At 44.0% G+C, this 23700-nt stretch overlaps 1 protein-coding gene across 5 annotated transcripts in view; it reads right to left on the bottom strand.

Moving 5' to 3' along the window:
* celsr1a (cadherin EGF LAG seven-pass G-type receptor 1a) overlaps window positions 1-23700 on the bottom strand; it is a 149348-nt gene that overhangs the window by 27546 nt on the left and 98102 nt on the right. For 4 of the 5 annotated variants that reach the window (XM_075471306.1, XM_075471305.1, XM_075471308.1 and 1 more), the window contains 13 exons: window positions 18309-18490; window positions 18037-18222; window positions 17840-17953; window positions 16639-16813; window positions 16383-16524; window positions 14803-14923; window positions 11879-12062; window positions 7739-7840; window positions 6702-6796; window positions 4207-4416; window positions 2004-2187; window positions 1763-1906; window positions 495-681 (listed from right to left, as the gene is read on the bottom strand). In XM_075471306.1, coding sequence (XP_075327421.1) covers window positions 495-681; window positions 1763-1906; window positions 2004-2187; window positions 4207-4416; window positions 6702-6796; window positions 7739-7840; window positions 11879-12062; window positions 14803-14923; window positions 16383-16524; window positions 16639-16813; window positions 17840-17953; window positions 18037-18222; window positions 18309-18490 — 2026 coding nt within the window. The remainder of the gene's footprint in view (window positions 1-494; window positions 682-1762; window positions 1907-2003; window positions 2188-4206; window positions 4417-6701; window positions 6797-7738; window positions 7841-11878; window positions 12063-14802; window positions 14924-16382; window positions 16525-16638; window positions 16814-17839; window positions 17954-18036; window positions 18223-18308; window positions 18491-23700) is intronic. The other variant, XM_075471307.1, reaches the window with a different exon arrangement.

Below are 23700 nucleotides of genomic sequence, written 5' to 3'. Positions count from 1 at the left end.
TGTAGTATGCAGTATGTAGTATGCAGTATGTAGGATGCAGTATGTAGTATGCAGTATGTAGTATGCAGTATGTAGTATGTAGTATGTAGTATGTAGTATGCAGTATGCAGTATGTAGTATGCAGTATGTAGTATGCAGTATGTAGGATGCAGTATGTAGTATGCAGTATGTAGTATGCAGTATGTAGTATGTAGTATGCAGTATGTAGTATGTAGTATGTAGTATGTAGTATGCAGTATGTAGTATGCAGTATGTAGGATGCAGTATGTAGTATGCAGTATGTAGTATGCAGTATGTAGTATGTAGTATGTAGTATGCAGTATGCAGTATGTAGTATGTAGTATGTAGTATGCAGTATGTAGTATGTAGTATGTAGTATGTAGTATGCAGTATGTAGTATGTAGTATGTAGTATGCAGTATGTAGTATGTAGTATGGAAGTATGTAGGATGTGGTTTCGAACACAGCTGAAGAGTCGGGTTAAACTTTCTGTACCTTAGACTCCGGCGGTCCGGGTCGTATCTTTCTGGGAGCAGCCGCCCCAGTGACCTGTAGACGATCACCACGGCAACGGGCAGAGGGGCAGGCGGCTCCAGGTGGCGGCGTCTCCTGTCCGACGCCGTGGGCTCCTCCTCCTCCTGGGGGGGCGGGGCCTGGGTCGGAGGGGCGGGAGTGGGTTCTGCTGGGTTAGACGGAAAGAAGGCGGAGTTAGAATCTAACACAGCGGTCCAATAACGGGGGTCCGGGGGTATTTATCCATCAGAACCTCCTGATATTGTGGGGTTATATAAGCCCACATCTATTCAGCTGTTTGTGACCCCCCCGTGGGGAATGGGGGTGTTTCGACACCCCCATTTTTACAGCAAGATGATTTCATCCCCCCCACATTTTCCAAAGGTAAACCCGTTTGCCCACCCTCGTAGTGCATTAACATACAAAATGGAGCGCACCTCAGCCCCCTTACGCTGCACGAAAAGGCATTGGTCAAACTGAGCGTATAAAGGTATGAATAAGGTATAATTTATTTCTGTAAGTTAAACTGTATGAAAGTTAGAGGAATTTGTTTGAAAAAAATGAAAAAGTTGAAACTTATCAGCACGCACTCAACTGTGTGCTCATTCATAAAAATCAAGAAGGAGCAAAATGTTCATGTTTTTGAAACTGTCATATTTAAAAATTGGCTGAATATTTGAAAAAGCTGAAACAGTTAGTAATAGCTGAATGTCTTTTGACCCATTTAGAGTTTGAATGGTGTCTCTAGCTGAAAGCATGCAGAAGTAGTTGGGTTGGAAAGAGGGAGATGATTTAGAAGAGCTGAAAGCGGTTTCCATTCATTTGAATGACGGGAAAATTTGAATAAAAGATCAATATCTTAAAAAGTGTAAAAGTTAAAAACACCAAAGATGATAGCAGAAATCTGCTGAAAGAGCTGAACGTTTTGATACTAACATTGTAGACATAGCTGAAAGTATGCAGGAGTAGTTAGGTGCCGAAAACTGGCGGAAAAATAATAATAAAGAGAAACAGGAACAGCTTTAAGGCATTCTCACTATTAAGTTCCTTTGTTAATTAAGTTCAATTAAGTTTTGAACAATTAAGTTCAAAGTGCCTTTGTGAGATAGATCTGTAGGGAACAGAGTATCTATGGGCTGTTGTTCAGGGATTGCAGGAAATGACTCTTTGGGACATTTTAAACCGCCTTTCATCACATTCAGGTCCACGCCGGGCCGTATTCTCTCTCAGGAGTCCGAGCGTCCTCTTACCGTCGGGGACCTGAGCGCGCAGGTCAAACTGCGGGAAGTGGACGGAGGACCGCAGCTCCTTGGCGACGGGCTCCTGGATGTCCTGGAATCGAGGCAACGTGGCCCTCTCCGGGTCGGACACGTCCAGGTAGTCCACGGTTAAAACTGTGGAGCAGAAAAGGGCCGGAGAGGAGGAGACAGAAGGAAAAGGATGAGCTTGGTTCCAGCTTCCTGCTCCACCCGCTGCACCCGCTGCACTCACTCATGTTGTCGGTGACGATGGTGAACGGTTTCAGGTACGTCTTCCTGACGTTGCGCGCCAGCGTGTTGGCGTACTCCTCGAAGTTGTGCAGCAGGTGGGCGGTGCCGCCCTCCGTCCTCTGGATCTGCTCCCAGTGCTCCTTGGTGTCCGGGTCCAGGATGGCGCTGCCCGCTCGCACCAAATTCTGGGAAAAAAAACGTTTAGAGAAATCATGCATCAGAACCAATTAGAAACATTATAAATGTAAATGTATTTTATTTAAACAGGCCTTTACAGACGATCCTCATGGTGAATTAGAAAAATAGACGTTAGCAGCTAACTAGCTAACGTTAGCATGCTAATGTTAGCATCTGAATTAGCATGTCTTTATAAAATCTGAAACATAAATGTAAATGTACTTTATTTAAACAGCCCTTTACAGACGATCCTTACGGTGCATTACAAAAATGCAACTAAGTGCAAAAGGAAAATAAATGTTAGCAGCTAGCAAGCTAACGTTAGCATGCTAATGCTAGCATCTGAATTAGCATGTCTTTATAAAATCAGAAACAGCCCTTTACAGACAATCCTTATGGTGTACCAAAGTGCTTTACAGCAGGTAGTAAATAAAGAGAAGAAGAAGTAAAAACAAATAAAAACAATAAAAGAACAGTGAAAGCAATAAAATACAACAAAATCGAATAAGATAAAATAAGATAAAAGTGTCATCATGCTACTGGGTATTAAAGCCATCCTAAATAAGCAGGTTTTTAGCCTGGATCTGAAGAGGCCCAGGTCAGAAATAAGACGCAGCTGGACGGGGGGCTTATTCCAGAGCCTGGGGGCAGCTTTGGGAAAAGGCTCGCTCACCCCAGGGTTTGTATTCTGACCTGGGCACTTCCAGCAGAAACTGATCTGCTGACCTCAGAGCTCTGCCAGGACTGTTAAAAGCTCAGATAAATACGACGGGGCGAGGCCGCTAAGAGCTTTAAAAACAAACATTAAAAGTTTAAAATCAGTTCTATAATTTCTCTAGTTTCTCAAGGTCATGACGATTAATAATTAATAATTGTGACAACTCAGCGCAGTGTGTGTTATGATCAGTCGTACATGTTTAAAGCTCTTTCATTTTAAAAAGGCACGAAGCATTTTGATTCATTTTCACAGTGGGATTCAGTCTGATTAGGACCATCCTGCATGCTCAGAAAATGCAGCAATTAACCTAAAGATTAGACTGGATAAGGGGGGATTCTTTACTTAACAGACAGATTTTCTGTCACTTTGTATATGGTTGTGATATTTTGGGTGAGTGAGTGAGGAAAATGTCTTCATAGCTGTAGCAAAAGGGAAGAAAAGACCCAAACGCAGGACTTACAGGAGGCTGCAGACCATTGTGTGAGGTAAACTGAGAATTTATCAGAAAGAAACAAAAGGTGCTGCCGAAACAGGAATGTATGGAAGCCCGTTTCTGCCACTAAATAAAAATAAATTTTAGATAGATAGATAGATAGATAGATAGATAGATAGATAGATAGATAGATAGATAGATAGATAGATAGATAGATAGATAGATAGATAGATAGACAGATAGATAGACAGATAGATAGATAGATAGATAGATAGATAGATAGATAGATAGATAGATAGATAGATAGATAGATAGATACTTTATTCATCCCAATTTGGGAAATTGTTTTGTTGAAGCAGCGTACAGTGAAGATATGAAAACAATTAAAGTAGTAAAAAAACAAGCAAATAGAATTAAATAAACATAAAATAAAATAAAATAAATAAAAATAGTGAATAAACATTCGCTATGTACAAATCTACAGTATTTTTTTATTTTTTGTTACAAAAAAATAAATGCCATCTCATAATTATGAGATAGTCAAAGCAAGTCTGTGTCTTAAAGTAAAACTACACTTTAATGTGACACACGGGGTTGTAAGTAACTACAAATGACTAAATGAAATAGTGTAGATTTTAATTAATTTTACGTTGAACTTATTAGGGGATGGACGGCTTTCTCAAGGTCATGACGACTTAAAAACATTTTAACTTCTAGAAAATAACTAATCCTGACGACATTGTTAATTTGTTTGTCCGACCTCAGATCAAAGGTCAAAGGTCACTCCCAGAATAAGCTTTGAAGATAAGTGTGTTTCTAATCCACCAGCGGGGGGCGCTGTGGCGCACACTGGGAACCCGTTCGTGTCTCCTCTACCTCGTTGAAGTCGGCGTCCTTCATGGCGGTGAGGTCGAACCCGGCCTGCCGGCTCTCAAACTGCAGCACGTGGTTCAGCAGCTGCGCCGCCGTCTTCACGTCGTTCCCGAAGTAGCGCGGCGTGTTGTTCGTGGCGCCGTGGAGCAACCGCACGATGACCTTGGAGTGCTCGCTGTCCATCCGGGAAGTGTTCCGACGCAGGTCCTCGTTCTGGGGGGGATAAAAAAAAAGAATAAGCGGGTCGGAGCAGAGAACAATCCTGGGATTACGGAGACTTTGAGAGGTTTAAGCCTCGAGTATTAGATTTCAAACACAATAGCTGAAATACTTTGTTAAATCTACCAAAAGCACGGAGAAGAAATCACAATCTGTCTGAAACGAGGTCAAACAAAGGACACAAGGCAGAGCCTTCAGTTATCAGGCCCCTCTCTGTGGAACCAGCTGCCAGTTTGGGAGGCAGAGCCTTCAGTTAACAGGCCCCTCTCTGTGGGAACCAGCTGCCGGTTTGGGAGGCAGAGCCTTTAGTTATCAGGCCCCTCTCTGTGGAACCAGCTGCCAGTTTGGGAGGCAGAGCCTTCAGTTATCAGGCCCCTCTCTGTGGAACCAGCTGCCAGTTTGGGAGGCAGAGCCTTCAGTTATCAGGCCCCTCTCTGTGGAACCAGCTGCCAGTTTGGGAGGCAGAGCCTTCAGTTATCAGGCCCCTCTCTGTGGAACCAGCTGCCAGTTTGGGAGGCAGAGCCTTCAGCTATCAGGCCCCTCTCTGTGGGAACCAGCTGCCGGTTTGGGAGGCAGAGCCTTCAGTTATCAGGCCCCTCTCTGTGGAACCAGCTGCCAGTTTGGGAGGCAGAGCCTTCAGTTATCAGGCCCCTCTCTGTGGGAACCAGCTGCCAGTATGGGAGGCAGAGCCTTCAGTTATCAGGCCCCTCTCTGTGGAACCAGCTGCCAGTATGGGAGGCAGAGCCTTCAGTTATCAGGCCCCTCTCTGTGGGAACCAGCTGCCGGTTTGGGAGGCAGAGCCTTCAGTTATCAGGCCCCTCTCTGTGGGAACCAGCTGCCAGTTTGGGAGGCAGAGCCTTCAGTTATCAGGCCCCTCTCTGTGGGAACCAGCTGCCAGTTTGGGAGGCAGAGCCTTCAGTTATCAGGCCCCTCTCTGTGGAACCAGCTGCCAGTTTGGGAGGCAGAGCCTTCAGTTATCAGGCCCCTCTCTGTGGGAACCAGCTGCCAGTATGGGAGGCAGAGCCTTCAGTTATCAGGCCCCTCTCTGTGGAACCAGCTGCCAGTATGGGAGGCAGAGCCTTCAGTTATCAGGCCCCTCTCTGTGGGAACCAGCTGCCGGTTTGGGAGGCAGAGCCTTCAGTTATCAGGCCCCTCTCTGTGGAACCAGCTGCCAGTTTGGGAGGCAGAGCCTTCAGTTATCAGGCCCCTCTCTGTGGGAACCAGCTGCCAGTATGGGAGGCAGAGCCTTCAGTTATCAGGCCCCTCTCTGTGGAACCAGCTGCCAGTTTGGGAGGCAGAGCCTTCAGCTATCAGGCCCCTCTCTGTGGGAACCAGCTGCCGGTTTGGGAGGCAGAGCCTTCAGTTATCAGGCCCCTCTCTGTGGAACCAGCTGCCAGTTTGGGAGGCAGAGCCTTCAGTTATCAGGCCCCTCTCTGTGGGAACCAGCTGCCAGTATGGGAGGCAGAGCCTTCAGTTATCAGGCCCCTCTCTGTGGAACCAGCTGCCAGTATGGGAGGCAGAGCCTTCAGTTATCAGGCCCCTCTCTGTGGGAACCAGCTGCCAGTATGGGAGGCAGAGCCTTCAGTTATCAGGCCCCTCTCTGTGGAACCAGCTGCCAGTTTGGGAGGCAGAGCCTTCAGTTATCAGGCCCCTCTCTGTGGGAACCAGCTGCCAGTTTGGGAGGCAGAGCCTTCAGTTATCAGGCCCCTCTCTGTGGAACCAGCTGCCGGTTTGGGAGGCAGAGCCTTCAGTTATCAGGCCCCTCTCTGTGGAACCAGCTGCCAGTTTGGGAGGCAGAGCCTTCAGTTATCAGGCCCCTCTCTGTGGAACCAGCTGCCAGTTTGGGAGGCAGAGCCTTCAGTTATCAGGCCCCTCTCTGTGGAACCAGCTGCCAGTTTGGGAGGCAGAGCCTTCAGTTATCAGGCCCCTCTCTGTGGAACCAGCTGCCAGTTTGGGAGGCAGAGCCTTCAGTTATCAGGCCCCTCTCTGAGGAACCAGCTGCCAGTTTGGGAGGCAGAGCCTTCAGTTATCAGGCCCCTCTCTGAGGAACCAGCTGCCAGTTTGGGAGGCAGAGCCTTCAGTTATCAGGCCCCTCTCTGAGGAACCAGCTGCCAGTTTGGGAGGCAGAGCCTTCAGTTATCAGGCCCCTCTCTACCTCTAACATCAGGCTTAAAACTTTACTTTCTGATAAAGCTTATAGTTAGGGATGGCTCAGGTGAGCCTGAAACATCCCATAGTTAAGCTGCTGTAGGCCCAGCCTGCTGGGCTGGGACACCCACCAGTTTCTTCAGATGGGAGAAGGTGGCGGCGGTGCAGTTGAAGAGCTCAGGCGACAGCCAGCCCTTCTCATCGCTGCAGTGACGGATGGCGGTACCTGAAAAATACAACAAAACAGGACATAAGGAGGCAGCCGAGGTGCAAAATACCGACAAAACGTACATTTTCAGCCGTAAAAGCATTCATCCGAACACGTTCAGCGGTTTAAAGTCACCCGGCCACCTTTCGTGGTCTTTCATTCGTCACTTCTCGTGTCTTTAGAGAATAAGAAGCCCGAACCTTCTGATCAGATCTGCTCTAAAAACGAGCTCCGACCTTTCCCATCTTTAAAAAATGTCAAAGCTCAGCCTCCTCAGGAGGGAAACGGCAGCCAGAGGGAGCTGCGAGATCGAGACCAGCTCCCCGATGAGACACAACAAAGGGGTCACCATGGCGACGGCCGTTACTAAGGGGCGGCGGTAACCAGGAAAGAAACGCTGTGTTTTACTGGGGAGAGATCAGTGAACTCTGCTTCTTTATTCGCTCCACACACAGAAACTTTAAGAGGAGGGAGTTACAGTTAGCGCTTTGAGCTCCTGCTGCTTTTCCAGCAGTTTGAAATCTGTCGGAGTCACGGACCAATCAGAGAGCTTAAACTGGCGTGTTGTCTAAGCCTCAGAGGGCGTTGCCTTAAAAACACTTTAAACTCACTAAAACACAGCTTTCTGCCTCACAGTTTGTTTTCTATGTCAAATTAAATCCTTAAATTCAACCTTTGAAAGAAAAAGTTTGTTAAATGTGATCAGATCAAACCAGTTAGCTTAGCTTCACACAGACGCCCGTTTCCATGACGCCTGAATCAAACTCTGTACTTTTCTAGGCTTTTCTCCATCCTCGTCCTCCTGTTTGTGTTCATCAGACATTCCACTTGTTTTAGGTTCGAGGCTGATTGTAATAAAATGGAACTCTTCAGCATCTCCGTCACATATTCGATGCCTTTCAGCCTTTTGACTCACCTGTATTACATAATTTAAAGCGACTCGAGGACAAAGCTACTCACCGATGGATCCTTTGGGGCAGTTCATGGCCGCGGGGCGTCCAAATTTGGTCTTGGGCCACCAGATCCCTGCATCAAACGCCTTGGGACAGCCCCCGTACATCACTGCGGGGGGAGAAGACGGCAGTTTAAAACCATGAAACTGGAACTAAACCACTCAAACATTAACCAGAAATATGTCTGCTCTGGCCGAAGAAGCGTCTCTGTGATGTACTGTTTCATTAACCATAACAGTGACTCATTTTGGATTTATTAAACCTGAGTTTTGTGGCTTTTTTAGGGTCTAAAAACAGAAAGCTGCTGTAGGTTCACCAGTTCTGCGTAAGGCTTTTCGGGGGGTAATAATAAACCAAATTAACTTCATTCCTCCCCTGCATCAGAAAAAATACTTTTACATATTCCACTTACAAGAACTGAACTTGGGAAAACAGCCTTTTCATCATTCACGCCAAAAGCTTGGAATGAACTTCAAGCTACTCTAAATCTTGAAGTTCTTCCATCCATAAATTCTTTAAAATTATCATTAACTGACCACTGCAATTGTTTTTAATTTCATTCCTTGTTCGCTGTCTGTTTTTTAGTGTCTTTGTACACTCAGTTTTAATATGTTTACTTCTGTTTAGATGTGATGTAGTAGTGGTTTTGTCTTGTCTCTTGTGTTTTATGTAATGTAAGTTTTTTAAGCCGCCTTTTTGGCCAGGACTCCCTGGCAGAAGAGTTATTGTAACTCAATGGGACCATTTCCTGGTTAAAGAAAGGTTAAATAAAATGAATTTAAAAAAAAATCACAATCTGTCTGAATCAATCATTTAAACAGACAATAGATTAACTCAAATAAACATTTAGGAGAACAATTGCAGCGGATTTTTGCATGTATTCAAAGTCTGAACACGTTCTCGGGCTCTGAGGAGCTTCATGTCGGGTCAGACACTGACAGTCGCTTTGTCTTTCTTCTTTGTGTGTGCCGCGCGGCGTTGCCAAGTTAGCTAACCGGCCGGACTCGCCTCTTCTGCTTGACTGGGTGGCGACAAAGATGCAAAGTTAGCTCAACGGCAGCACCAGCGGATGTGAGCGACAGCGTTTGTTTTCCTCTGACACTTCGCCGATTCATCCGGGCCAACTCTGTGAACCCGGAACATTTCAAGAAACAAAACATCCCACTTCTGATCATCATCCCTTAAATCCATTAAAATCATCTCAACTCCGAGTCCTCCATAATGTTTGGGACAGAGTGATGGCGGCTCCATTACAGCAGCCATCTTTAGCCCTCAGTTTGCCCCTTTAAGTCTCTCCTTCAGCCCACAGAAGGCCGGCTCAGCTGGATGTGAATCAGCCGACCGGCTCTGGGTCCGTCTGTCCAGAACACCTTTTTCCAGAACTCTGCAGCTCCTTTAACCCTTTGAGGCCGGGAAAGCATTGCCGCATTTCTACCTTTAAAGCCGGGGGCGCTGTTGCGTTATTCTACCTTTAAGGCCGGGAAAGCGTACACGTCTTTTTTCATGTATAAGGTTATTTTGCACCAATTATTGACCTCTGCGCCAATTAAATGCATTATAATAGAGACGTGAGTGTCGTCATGTTCCTCGTGTCATTGTTTTGAAGTTAAGTTACATCGAACAAGCATGGAGGACTTTCAGTGGGAAGACATTTCAGACGGGAGCGATTGTGAGGAGTTTCTTGGCTTTCATGATGCTGATGAACGCGCTGACCCAATTGATCGAGATTTATGGCGAGCACATATGTTTGAAGATGATTTTGAAGGGTTGTGAAAGTCGGTTTACCTGCAGATGCCACACCGTTGCAGGCATTTAATCATATTTTTACTGAGGAGCTTTGGGCACATCTCGTTTCTGAGACGAATAGATACAGTGAGCAGGTACTTCAGACTCCAGCTCGAGCAAAGATGGCAAGGTGGTCACACGTAACTGTGCCGGAGATGGAAACGTTTATGTCCATACACGAAATGTGTATGGGCTCCTTGTGCTGCCAGTACGAAGAGATTACTGGCAATAAAATAAATAGATAAATAAATAATTTAAATATAAAATTTAATTTTATTTAATTTTATTACTGTTTTCTAATTGAAAATAGAAAAGCCACAGGTCTAAGCTCTCAAATACTTTTTGAATTTTGTTTCTATCTGCTACAGAGGCTGAGAAATCAATCATTTAGTAGGCGTTGACACAATTGCTGAATTTCCAGAAAAACTTCCGGTTTTAGGGGGTCTTTCTGAAATCGCCCGTAGGTTTTACAGGCATTCTTTTCCAGGCGTCTTAGGCCTAAATGGGTTAAGGACTTTCTGGCAAACTGTGACGTGTCCATCCTGTTTCTGTGGCTAACTAGCGGTTAGCATGCAGCAGCGTAGCCTCTGTGTTTCTGTGGCCAACTAGTGGTTAGCATGTAGCAGCGTAGCCTCTGTGTTTCTGTGGCCAACTAGTGGTTAGCATGTAGCAGCGTAGCCTCTGTGGTTCTGTGGCCAACCAGCGGTTAGCATGTAGCAGCGTAGCCTCTGTGGTTCTGTGGCCAACTAGTGGTTAGCATGTAGCAGCGTAGCCTCTGTGTTTCTGTGGCCAACTAGTGGTTAGCATGTAGCAGCGTAGCCTCTGTGGTTCTGTGGCCAACCAGCGGTTAGCATGTAGCAGCGTAGCCTCTGTGTTTCTGTGGCCAACCAGTGGTTAGCATGTAGCAGCGTAGCCTCTGTGGTTCGGTGGCCAACCAGTGGTTAGCATGTAGCAGCGTAGCCTCTGTGGTTCTGTGGCCAACCAGCGGTTAGCATGTAGCAGCGTAGCCTCTGTGTTTCTGTGGCCAACTAGCGGTTAGCATGTAGCAGTGTAGCCTCTGTGTTTCTGTGGCTAACTAGCGGTTAGCATGCAGCAGCGTAGCCTCTGTGTTTCTGTGGCCAACTAGTGGTTAGCATGTAGCAGCGTAGCCTCTGTGTTTCTGTGGCCAACTAGTGGTTAGCATGTAGCAGCGTAGCCTCTGTGGTTCTGTGGCCAACCAGCGGTTAGCATGTAGCAGCGTAGCCTCTGTGTTTCTGTGGCCAACTAGTGGTTAGCATGTAGCAGTGTAGCCTCTGTGTTTCTGTGGCTAACTAGCGGTTAGCATGTAGCAGCGTAGCCTCTGTGTTTCTGTGGCCAACTAGTGGTTAGCATGTAGCAGCGTAGCCTCTGTGTTTCTGTGGCCAACTAGCGGTTAGCATGTAGCAGCGTAGCCTCTGTGTTTCTGTGGCCAACCAGCGGTTAGCATGTAGCAGCGTAGCCTCTGTGTTTCTGTGGCCAACTAGCGGTTAGCATGTAGCAGCGTAGCCTCTGTGTTTCTGTGGCCAACCAGCGGTTAGCATGTAGCAGCGTAGCCTCTGTGTTTCTGTGGCCAACCAGCGGTTAGCATGTAGCAGCGTAGCCTCTGTGTTTCTGTGGCCAATTAGTGGTTAGCATGTAGCAGCGTAGCCTCTGTGTTTCTGTGGCCAACTAGCGGTTAGCATGTAGCAGCGTAGCCTCTGTGTTTCTGTGGCCAACCAGCGGTTAGCATGTAGCAGCGTAGCCTCTGTGTTTCTGTGGCCAATTAGTGGTTAGCATGTAGCAGCGTAGCCTCTGTGTTTCTGTGGCCAACCAGCGGTTAGCATGTAGCAGCGTAGCCTCTGTGTTTCTGTGGCCAATTAGTGGTTAGCATGTAGCAGCGTAGCCTCTGTGTTTCTGTGGCCAACTAGCAGTTAGCATGTAGCAGCGTAGCCTCTGTGTTTCTGTGGCTAACTAGCGGTTAGCATGTAGCAGCGTAGCCTCTGTGTTTCTGTGGCTAACTAGCAGTTAGCATGTAGCAGTGTAGCCTCTGTGTTTCTGTGGCTAACTAGCGGTTAGCATGTAGCAGCGTAGCCTCTGTGTTTCTGTGGCTAACTAGCAGTTAGCATGTAGCAGCGTAGCCTCTGTGTTTCTGTGGCTAACTAGCGGTTAGCATGTAGCAGCGTAGGCTCTGTGTTTTTGTGGCTAACTAGCGGTTAGCATGCAGCAGCGTAGCCTCTGTGTTTCTGTGGCCAACCAGCGGTTAGCATGTAGCAGCGTAGCCTCTGTGTTTCTGTGGCTAACTAGCGGTTAGCATGTAGCAGCGTAGCCCCTGCACCTGTAATTTCTACATCCTTCATTTACACACCTTCACATCCGGTGGGTGTGACCTCAGCGAAGGGGTAATCGCAGCGGTTACACTGGCGACCGATGACTCCTCCCTTGCAGGGGCACTGCCCGGTGACGGGGTCGCAGGTTCGAGACTCGGAGCCGACGGAGAAACACTCACAGGGGTGGCAGGTGTCTTCGCCCTCGGGTCGGAAGTGGTTGTCCTGCAGGACCAACGATGATTAAATAACAAACAGACCAACATCCACATCAGGGTTGGCTCACTTGATTCATTCCTGTTGCTTTCTGGGGAAAAAAACGACCCAGAAAACATGGGCTGTGTTCGAAACCGCATACTACATATTGCATACTGCATACTGCATACTTCCATACTACATCCTGCATACTGCATACTTCCATACTACATACTACATACTGCATACTCATCGATCAGACAGTATGCAGAGCGTTTACCCACAATGCATTTCGCTCCTGCCCGAGCCGAAATCAGCCGGCCTGAAGCTGATTTCTCTTAAGCTCTAAACTCTGTAAACTTTAGCAACATTTGAAACATTTTCAGGTGAGAAAGTAGTCGTTTAGATCCCCAACGTGTTGAAAACCTGACAAAATACCGGCTGTTTACAATTTTGTTCCCACGAATTCGGCGCTGCTAAAGCTAGCCGCAGTGAGCAACGCACTTCCTGTTATTTTCACAAAATAAAATACCCGTTGCCTTTTATCATAGGGAAAGCCATTACCATACAATTGGTGCTTTTGTTTTGAAAACAGGAAGTGAACCTACCCTCGTTGTAGCTAGCTTGAAACTGCCGTTTTGACAGGAAATGACGATCGGCGACGTCACGTTACGTTGCATCTTGGGTAGTTTGAGTATGAGTAGTAACCTCATGATGCATACCCAACATTTCGGAGAATCTAGTATGCATCCGGGAACTTCTCGCTTACTCAAACTCGCATACTAACTCAAAAAGTTAGTAGGAGTAGTAGGAGAAGTAGGAGAAGTAGGAGAAGTAGGAGAAGTAGGAGAAGTAGGAGAAGTATGCTGTTTCGAACACAGCCATGATGTGTTACGCAGACTCACCTAGAAAGCTGCTGATTTTGAAGCCGGCTCATTACATAAAAACGCCTGGCAGGTGTTTTTATGTAATGAGAAAAAGAAGAAAACTTTCCACATACAGAGAACATATTCACCAACCAGCCATAACATGAACCCAGAAGGACCTGTTGCAGCGTCTGGATATTAAAGGTTCGGTGTAGATGTCGCCCGAGGCCTTGATGGGTTCATATCGCTGACAGGTAAAAACACTTCTCTTGTTCTGAGGGGGAAACCGGCAGCCTGGCATTCACACCGAGCTTATTTTGACACTTTCGACCTACCTGAGCGTTTCAGCAGATGAGAACATGACAAATCGTCTCAAAATACCGACCGTGTGAGATCTGAGGCGCTCGCTAGCGTCCCATTAACAGAGATGATAAATGACTCAAGCTCTGTGATACCTCGATAGAAACCCGATGAACGGCTGTTTTAAGGCGAGACACGGCAGGCAAAAACTCCTTCAATATGTGTTCTTTCAACCTGCTATAAAGAAAACGTTGAAAAACAGAAATTAAAATGTTTATTTCATCATATTTTGTTTACTCGCGGCAGTACGTTTCTCCCGAATTTACCAAAAAGCCGAGCTTCGCCTATTTACTGAAGTCTGTCATGACCGGTATCGTTGGAAAGCTCTGAGGCTGTGTTCCAAACTGCCTACTTATCCTACTACTCATACTACTCATACTAATTTTAACTTTTTTTAAGTTCCCGGATGCATACTAGATTCTCCGAAATGTTGGGTATGCATCATGAGGTTACTACTCACACTCAAACTACCCAAGATGCAACGTAACGTGACGTCGCCGATCGTCATTTCCTGTCAAAACGGCAGTTTCAAACTAGCTACAACGAGGGTAGGTTCACTTCCTGTTTTTAAAACAAAAGCACCAACTGTATGGTAATGGCTTTCCCTATTGCACTTTGCAAGATGCAATAAAAGAAAATCTATCAGATCAGCTGATGAAGCATCGGGAAGCAGCACACCTGACCGTAAACTGTCGTTAGGGAACCGAGGGGAGGTAATGACAGCGGCTGCTAATACATGTCGCACCTCTCAATGAACTGATATGCGATCTTTTATTGTATTGTGCTTGTATTCTTTATTAATAAGATTATTTTATTCAATATTAGTATTACTAAGGGCCTGAACATTTATTCTGTTTTTGAGCAATTATCTCTAATACAAATACAAATGTATTGAATTCCCCTATTTAAATCTTTAAATGTAGTTTTCTCAAAATCATTCTTTTGTATTTTTCCAGTATTGATATCTCAGCCTATGGAGCACCTACTAACACCAAACTTTCCAGTTATACACTTAGCAGTATTCTGAAGATATTTACAGAAGGATTTGTTGATAAATCATTCCTGGCCTGATTTATGTGACATTATAATAAAAAAATATGGCGAAAATCAATGTTTTTTAGGCTATGGACAGTATATTTTGATTTCCTAGGAAATGAAAGCAGATATCCTGAAATCCCTCTGTAATTTTCTTTTCATTCTGTGTGTAAACAAAATGAAACAAGAATTTTGCACCTGGCTTTATCACATGTTCAGATCTTGCTTCCGGAAATACATGCAAATGTGCGCATATTTAATGAGATAATGCATAATTTACATAATTAAACATACAAATTTCTAAAACTTTTTTCATACTTGCATAAGTAATCAACTGAGGAAGTTTCATGGATCTATTATTTTAAAATATTACCCTATTCACCTGTAGTGTCTCGCCTTAAGGAGCATCCATCCAGTTCTTTTTCTGTGATATTCTCTGGCTCTGATGTGAGAAATCTTGCCAACACATGTGGTAAAACCCTCTTCACTTTTTCCGGGCGTGCACTCACCTTGCAGCGGCACTCTCCGGTGGTTTTGTTGCAGTCCTTGTGAAACCCTCGGCTTGTGTCACAGCTGCAGGGCCCACACATGGGACTGCCCCACCAGCCCTGAGGACACGGCTTCTCCACTCTGTCAGGAGACACAGCGACAGTCAGGCGTTAAAAACCCGCCGCCAAGTTTTGAGGATATAAAGAGCAATTATGGACTGAATAATAAGGATTATTTACAGATACTTGCAACTGAGGAATTATACAGAAGAACTAAAATAAAAAGATAAAAATAGATGAGTTGGAATTGGGGATAATCAAGATGTTTATTTCAGCAAATGAATCAAACGTGGGAAAAAAATTAATATCTAAATTATACACAAGATTGGAAAATTTGAAGGGTAATAATACCGCATATATAAAAGGGAAATGCGAAAAAGAGGCTAGTTGGAGGCTTTCAGAGGAGAAATGGGAGGAAAGATTGGGTTGAAGATTGGAAGATTGGGTTGACGTAATGCACAATATTTATATGATGGAAAGATTTCCATCCGATTAGAATCTGGCAAATTTAAGAATTACTGGAAAAATTGGTTGGACTTTGTTTCACCATTGAGGTCAGATTTTGTTGAATAAAACCCCGGGGACAGGAGGAACCCTTACATAGCTACAGATTGTGCACTGGATATATATATATTTGTCTCATTGAGTATCTCAGCACCATTTCAGCCAGATATAGGGACTTGTTTTAATACAATACATCTGGAATATCTTGTTAAATGAAAAAGTCTTGAAAACAAATTGTTTTGAGTCATATTTCACATGAAACAAGCTTTTTTTTTTTCATTTGAAGAGGTTTTTAAGCTAATTTCAAGATCACTTTTATCTCAAAAGTCCTAAATATCACATCTTATTTCAAGAAATCTTGACAAGCCGATTTTCACTAGTTCCATTGGCAGATTTATTTTTGCTTATTTCAAGCAAAAACGTCTTTTATTTGTTGTTTTTTTACTTATTTTTGTTAATATAGTTATATATTATAGTTAATTTGCAGGTAAATTTAAATGAGAAGATGGGAAAATTAGGAGACAGGTTGGAAGAACGAACAGTAAATGCCAGGTACTGAAAGTGTTAGGCTGAAGTACATAAAGGAAAGAAAGGTTATAATGCTTCAATACAGATACAGAATGTGGCACAATAGTTTGTTGAATACGGGAAGGATATTGAGAAAAATGTGGAATTGTGGTTGTTCACCTGTATGGAAAACAAAAACTCAATAAAAATTTGCAAATTTAACCCCGCCCCCGACTTTGTAAACAGATGATTATCTGCTCAGTCTATCTTTATTTAACTTCCTCTGCACTGCAGAAACACCTGAGCGGCCTGATAGGGGACAGAATGAGGGCCGCAAAGACCAAACACCTTTGGAGGAGCAGTCATGCATCGAGGGGAAATCCAACATCCTGCTTTAGACAGGAAGTGATGCGTGTCATGGGGGCCCGACTCATCTTTCTCTTTCAAGCTCCGATTCCAGAGCCACAAACCTTCCCTCTGTTTCATTTCTGTTTCCTTTCTGAACATCAGTAAAGCGGGAGGCTTCTCACTTGTTTTCACAGTACTGGCCGTAGTAGTTCTGCCCGCATTCGCAGGTGTATCCGTGGGAGGAGCTCGGCTTGCGAACGCACGTGGAGACGTGTTCACACGGGTTGAGCTGACACGCGTCCACGCACTCCTTCCCAAAGTAACCTGCCAGGTGAAGAAGAAGAAGTCACATCCAAACTGTACTGAGCGTGTTTTAAACGTGTTTTAAGGGCGTTTTAAGCGTGTTTTAAGGGGGTTTTAAGCGTGTTCGTGCGTCACCTGGGTCGCAGACGCAGGTGTGCGTGCTCCAGTCGTCGCTGCAGTGGCTGTTCTCGGGGCAGATGTTGGTGTCGCAGGGGTCGGCCAGGTCGCAGCCGTCCTCCACGTGGATCTTCAGGCCCTGGGCCATGTTCACGTTGGCCACGTTGGTGGACGTCTCGCCCATGCGCACGCCCTGATGGAGAGAGCGCACACCTGATGAAGGAGATGCTCGGTAGGGCTGAGCAATTTTATCGATATTTCGTACACAGAACATTAAAGGTAATACAATACAATGCCAGGGGGTCACATTATACAAAACGGTGATAAATTAGTTGATAAAAATGTTGTATAAAGTGCACAGCTTTCATGTTTGTGACGTGTTCGTTTGTTTCTGTTTGTTTCATGTTTCATGTCAAATCACACTGTCCCTTTTTTTCCCCAGAAAATTATGTAAGTGTATCGCATCATATCTAATCGTTGGCTGAATATTGTATCGTATCGAATGGTATTGTATCAAATCATATTGTATCGAATCATATTGTATTGAATCGTTCGCTGAATATAGTATCGAATCGTATTGTATCGAATCATTGGCTGAATATCGTATCGAATCATATTGTATCGAATCGTTGGCTGAATATCGTATTGAATCGTTGGCTGAATATCGCATCGTAGGCTGAATATCGTATCGAATCGTATTGTATCGAATCATTGGCTGAATATCGTATCGAATCATATTGTATCGAATCGTTGGCTGAATATCGTATTGAATCGTTGGCTGAATATCGCATCGTAGGCTGAATATCGTATCGAATCATATTGTATCGAATCGTTGGCTGAATATCGTATTGAATCGTATTGTATCGAATCATTGGCTGAATATCGTATTGAATCATTGGCTGAATATCGTATTGAATCATTGGCTGAATATCGTATCGAATCATATTGTATCGAATCGTTGGCTGAATATCGTATCGAATCATATTGTATCGAATCGTTGGCTGAATATCGTATCGAATCGTATTGTATCGAATCATTGGCTGAATATCGTATCGAATCATTGGCTGAATATCGTATCGAATCATATCGTATCAAATCGTATCGTAGGCTGAATATCGTGTATTGCATTGTATTGTATCGTATCGTGAGATTAGTGTATCGCTGCAGCCCTAATGCTCGGGCACCAGTTACAGATGCGAGTAACGTCCAACACGCCCACCTGTATGCAGCCAACAAATCCTCTGGTGACGAGGTTTCCGTCTCCTGGAAGTCCTCCGACGTGAAGAGTCTGCAGCTTCAGACCTGGGAGCTCGTTCCCGATCTCCACCGACTTCTGCTTGAAAAACACGGTTTAAAGTTTGAACATTTATCCCTTTTAAATCTGAGCTTTTGGTGCCGCAGGCGCCCCTCCTGTACCTGGAACATGCCGTAATCCAGAGACACAGCAGCCATGTATTTGATGTCTTTGCCGTCTTTGATGCTTTTCAGCTCCACCAGAACGTGGTGCCACTCCCCGTCAGTGACACGAACTTGGGCGAAACTCAGCGACGCCAACAGCTGCTGCCGCAGCAGCACTTCCATACGGACCTGCTGCTCGCTCACCTGGAGGCCGATAAAACCAGAGATCCCATTAAACCGCAGCCTCGGGTTAGTTCTTCTGCCCAAAGAGTGTTGGACACGGCTCTCACCATGAGGTTGATAGAGGAGGAGGAGGAGGAGGAGGAGGCTCCAGCGTTGACCTGCATCAGGGTCCCGGCGGGCTGCCTGGTCCGGAACATGAGGCCCATGTACCAGGGCACCGCCACCGTGATGTCCGGCTCGGTCCAGGACACCAGCGCCTGGCCGTCAAAGAACTGAGGAGAGGGCATTTCTGCAAAGACACGAGACAGCGGAAAGAAAACATGAGAAATGTTTGGTAAAACCATGCCATGATGTGTTCAGGGTCCCTGCTATAGAAGTCCGACTACTGACAGCTGTTCTGAGAACAAGCTGGGGCCCAATAGGATTCCTGTATTAGTTAGTAAAAGAAGGAATCGAAAGCAGTCAACTTCCTGGGTGGATCTATCTAATCTGTTAATGGTACCACGTACAACTCAGAATACAACAGAGACCAGTGTAAACTCCACAAAGCTAGCCTTACTTAATATTAGATCTCTGTCCAATAAGTCACCGTTAGTTAATGACTTCTTAATTTCACACAATTTAGATTTTCTTTTTCTGACAGAAACATGGTTAACAGAGAGCACAAGTGCTGCTGTTCTTAATGAAGCAGCCCCCCCAAACTTTAGTTAAATGCCGAAATGGGAGGAAATCTTTACTCTGGCTTCCAGTCAGTCACAGAATAGATTTTAAAAGCCTGCTGATGGTTTACAATCTGTGATCTGTTCAGAGAATATAAAGCCAGCAGAGCTCTGAGATCCAAGGACTCAGGTCAGCTGGTCCAGTCCAGAGTCCAGACTAAACATGGAGAAGCAGCATTTAGCTGTTATGCTGCAAACAAGTGGAACAAACTGCCAGTGGAGATTAAACTTTCACCAAATGGAGACATTTTTAAATCCAGGTTAAAAACATTTCTTTTCTCATGTGTCTATGCATGAAATATCTTTTAACTTATCTAGACTGTTGCCTGTTTTTAAATTCATTTAAATTATTTTATTTGTTTCTCTTTATATTCTTTTATGTATTTTTAATGCTTCTTGCACTCCCTGCTGCAATGCTTTTATTTTATGTGAAGCACTTTGAACTGTTTGTACATGAAATGTGCTACAAATAAATTTGATTTGATTTGATAACAACCCAAAAGATGGATCAGAACAGGTCAGACGCTACAGAAAATCTGCTGGATTGCTTCAGAACACAGTCAAACATCCAGTTTCTGTCTGTAAAGGGTCGTCCCTTCAGTGTTTTTCTCTGTATATTCCACAGCTTAAACTCCAAAAGTTCTCTGCTCCCCGGGGCACGTTCTTCCAGCCAAAGAATTTACAAATTTACTCAGATACAATCTGTAATTAAGAGCCTAAACGCATATTTGTTAAACGATAGTGTGTTTAGTCTGCGCTTTACTGAAGCTTAGTTTCTCCATGAGGTAGAAAATGGATGTACAGACACAAACAGCCACTCCTTAGTCATGAGAAAGCATCTCCCAGCTCATTATGACCTGATGTGACATGCAGGGTTTTATCTTTCAAGCCTGCGGCATCTTCAGAAGACATTAACTCATATCAATTTTGAAAAATATCATGAATTATTTAAATAAACTGGTCGGTTAAACCTCTCAAATTGTTTTTACTTCTGCTCTGTTCATTCAATGGTTGAGAAATAAACTTTTTTTAAACAAAGCAACAACTCATAAAGTGTGCTACCATCAGGGCTCTCAAGTCTCACGCAATGAGCGTGAGAAACACGCATTTCAACAAGTTCACACGCTCACACGCCATTTCTCACGCTGAGAAATGATCAACTTCGTCGCACAGAAATTCTAATGGCCGATACTATAAACGAGTCAATGGCAGGTTACTGTGCGCTCCTACAGCTCAGAACTATAGCTCTGGTACAGCTGTCTTGATTTAGCAACCCATCGGCAAATCACAAAATAGAATTTCTCAGCCAATCAGAAAACAGAATTTCTTGTTGCCGGGTGAGGTCTGAAATAGCTTTCTATGGCAAGCCTAAACTGCCATATCCACACGTGGAGAGCACACGCTATATATCTTAAAGATCGCACCCGTGCAGAAGTTGTAGACGAGCTGGAGGTGGAAGAGAACCGTCAGGATCATCAGCAGGTCATATCTTCATTTATTTGAATCTTTTATTAGTTACTATAGTTTTCCTACTCTTTGTAAAAGACCAATACCTGCCGGTTAAAGTGTTCGTTGGAGTAGTAGGCCTAAATATTCAGCACACACCCTTTGACATGAGCAACTTAATGAAAAATGAAAAATATGTAGGAGTGTAATTAGGCTTCCGTGGTTAATTTTTTTCAAAGGTGACTGGTATGAGCAGATTCCCAATAAGGCTATCTACAATTGCCAAACTGGTATTAGTTCTGCCACACTGAAATGCTGATGCAGAGAGGGTTTTTTCCATGGTGGGGCTCAATAAAACCAAGACCAGGAACACTTTGTTTCTGAATGGAACTCTGTCATCCATCATGACTGAAAATGGCTGACATTGAGCCTCAGTGCTTTAAATGGGAGCCCCCAATATCAGTCATCAAGCATCAAAATCTGCCACAAACACTTACAACAACACTCATAAACAAACACACACAGAGAGGGACTGCTCAAGGGGCCCATTTGGGGTTATGTTTGTTTTTCTTAATTTCATTTGTCTGTTTTTTTTGTTTGTTAAGACTTTGCATACCTAAAACAATTTATTTTAAAATATAGCAGAATTTAGTGTAAAAATGAAGATTTGTGATTTTGGTATAAATAAAACAATTTCTTTGTTCTTTAAGTAGCTAGTTTATGGCGATGGGATACTGCAAGGGACCAGCCCCACCCCCCCCCAAAAAAAACCCCGAAAGAAACCCCCCCACGCACACGGCCCGGCCCCTGCCCCGCTCGAATCTCACTCCAAGCAAACTTGAAAACTTGAGAGCCCTGGCTACCATGCTATGCTAGCAGCTCTGATAGCATCCCACTGTTTTAACAACTTGGTCCAGTTCAACGCTGGACTGAAGAAGCTGAGCCACAAAGAGGGATCAGTTCCAACTTTTAGAGCCTGAACTTCAGAGCAGGGAAATGGAAGCATCTGAGAAATAACTCCTCATGGTTTATTTATTGATTTATTTTCTCCTTTAGCAGCAGCTAACGCTAACAGCTTAGCTAATGAAGGTGACGTACACAAGCTTCTAAGGAGTTATTGCTCTACTTTCTGAAAGATGAACATCATTCTTCCCACATTACATTTAATGAGGTTAATATATCCAAAGTGTTTAAACAGTAATTAACTGTACACATGCATTACTAAGAGTTACGCTGTGTACATCTCTGTTGATTAGAAAGCATTGTTTGCTAGCATCTACTGCTAGCTTACAGCTAAATGCTAAACTGTTTCCCTCTGGGATCAACAGAGGAACTATCTGTATCTGTATACAGGGCTGGAGGGTTTTTGGTCTAACATATATTAGTCCGGTGCGACTAATATATGTTTTTGTCTTTTATTTTCATGCCGCCAAAAATCAATTTTGCCTCGTAACATTAGACCAACAAAATTCATGAATAGTTCACAGAAGTCCAATGAAATTGTAGGATAAATCAAGCACACTTAATAATAACAATAATAATAATAATAATAATTTTATTTGTAAAGCACTTTCAAATCAAAGTGCTGTACAGGCAGTTAAAATAGCATATAAAAAAGTTAAAAACACTCATGACACATAACACAAGGTGAACAAGTGGGTCTTTAGCTTAGCTTTAAAAACATCCACAGAGCAGGCCTGTCTTATATCTACAGGAAGACTATTCCAAAGCTTAGGAGCCCGGAAAGAAAAAGCTCGCTCTCCGACAGTCTTTTTTCTGACCTTAGGGACATTCAAAAGGCCAGTTCCCTGAGAGCGAAGAGCACGAGAAGGTGCATACATGTTTAAAAGATCATTCAGGTAAGAGGGTGCCATACCATTTACAGTTTTATATGTCAACAATAAAACCTTAAAATCAGCTCGAACCTGACAAGGAAGCCAATGAAGAGAGGCCAGCACCGGGGTAATGTGCTCAAATTTGCCTGCTCTGGTCAGAATACGAGCAGCAGCATTCTGCACCATCTGTAGGCCTCGAAAACATTTTTTAGGCAATCCTGATAGAAGGGCGTTACAATAGTCTAAGCGAGAGGTGACAAAGGCATGGATGAGGACTTCAGCATCCTCAAAAGACAGGATGGACCTGATCTTAGCGATCTTTCTAAGGTGGAAAAAGGACACTTTGGTTACCTCCTTTATGTGTTTGTCAAACACAAGAGTCTGATCAAATAAAACACCAAGATTTTTCATTTTGTCGCTACAGTGAATAACACAATCATTCAGAGACAAAGTAACATTCTCAAATAGGTTATGCAGTTTTTGAGGTCCAATGACCATCATCTCGGTTTTTGCAGAATTAAGGAACAGGAAATTTTTTGAAAACCAGCTCCTAACTGCTGAAAGACAGACCTCAAGTTTGGACAAGTCATACCCATTTTCCAAGGTTACAGGTATATACATTTGTAAGTCATCTGCATAACAGTGGAAACAAATTCCAAAAGAGCGTAATAGATGACCAAGTGGTGCAAGGTAGAGGGAGAAGAGAAGGGGACCCAAAACAGACCCTTGTGGAACCCCATATCTAACTGTACAGGACTCTGACAGAACATTATTAAACAAGACACATTGAGATCTGTCAGATAAATAAGACTTCAACACTTACACTGCTAAATGATTGTAAATCCGTCATTTGTACTAACCCTCAACACGTAAAACAAAGGAAGAAATGCACATGATGCAGCTTTTAAATTAAAAAGACTTTCAATGACTTTTCCTGATGGGCGACTGTCTTTTTTGTGTTTTTTACCAGCCATGTTACAGGCACTTTTCGAAAAAAAACGTATTTGTGCGTTACCGATAGGTATTTAAGTTAAAACCATCGGTGTTACAGGCACTGCTCAGACAAAAAAGCATTTGCAGTTTGTATTTGTTTATGTTACCATACACATTTAATTAGAAGTTTAAAAATCCTCACGTGTAACATCTTTCTGTGTAAATATCTCGTCTTATAATGTGGACACCAGCCTATACAAGCACAAAATGGATTCCTTCTTAAAATTAGAGGGTGCACCTTATATTCAGGTATGCTCTTTAGTCCAGAATTTAAGGTATATACTGAAAAGTATTCCACCTCCTTTTTAGCATTTCTAAACCTCAGAGTTGTTAAGATTTTATTCAAGAGTGAGAACAAATCTCCCTGGCAGAGTTCACCTGGGGCATAACCTGACATTGTTCTTTTTTTTTTAAATTTTTGGGGCTTTTCATGCCTTTTTTAGATAGGACAGTGTAGAGAGACAGGAAGCAGGGGACAGAGAGAGAGGGGGAACGACATGCAGCAA

The sequence above is a fragment of the Odontesthes bonariensis genome, chromosome 8 (assembly GCF_027942865.1).
Source record: "Odontesthes bonariensis isolate fOdoBon6 chromosome 8, fOdoBon6.hap1, whole genome shotgun sequence".
In the NCBI taxonomy this organism is placed as follows: Eukaryota; Metazoa; Chordata; class Actinopteri; order Atheriniformes; family Atherinopsidae; genus Odontesthes; species Odontesthes bonariensis.
Note: the sequence above shows the minus strand (reverse complement) of the source record. Positions and strands in the feature narration are given on the sequence as shown.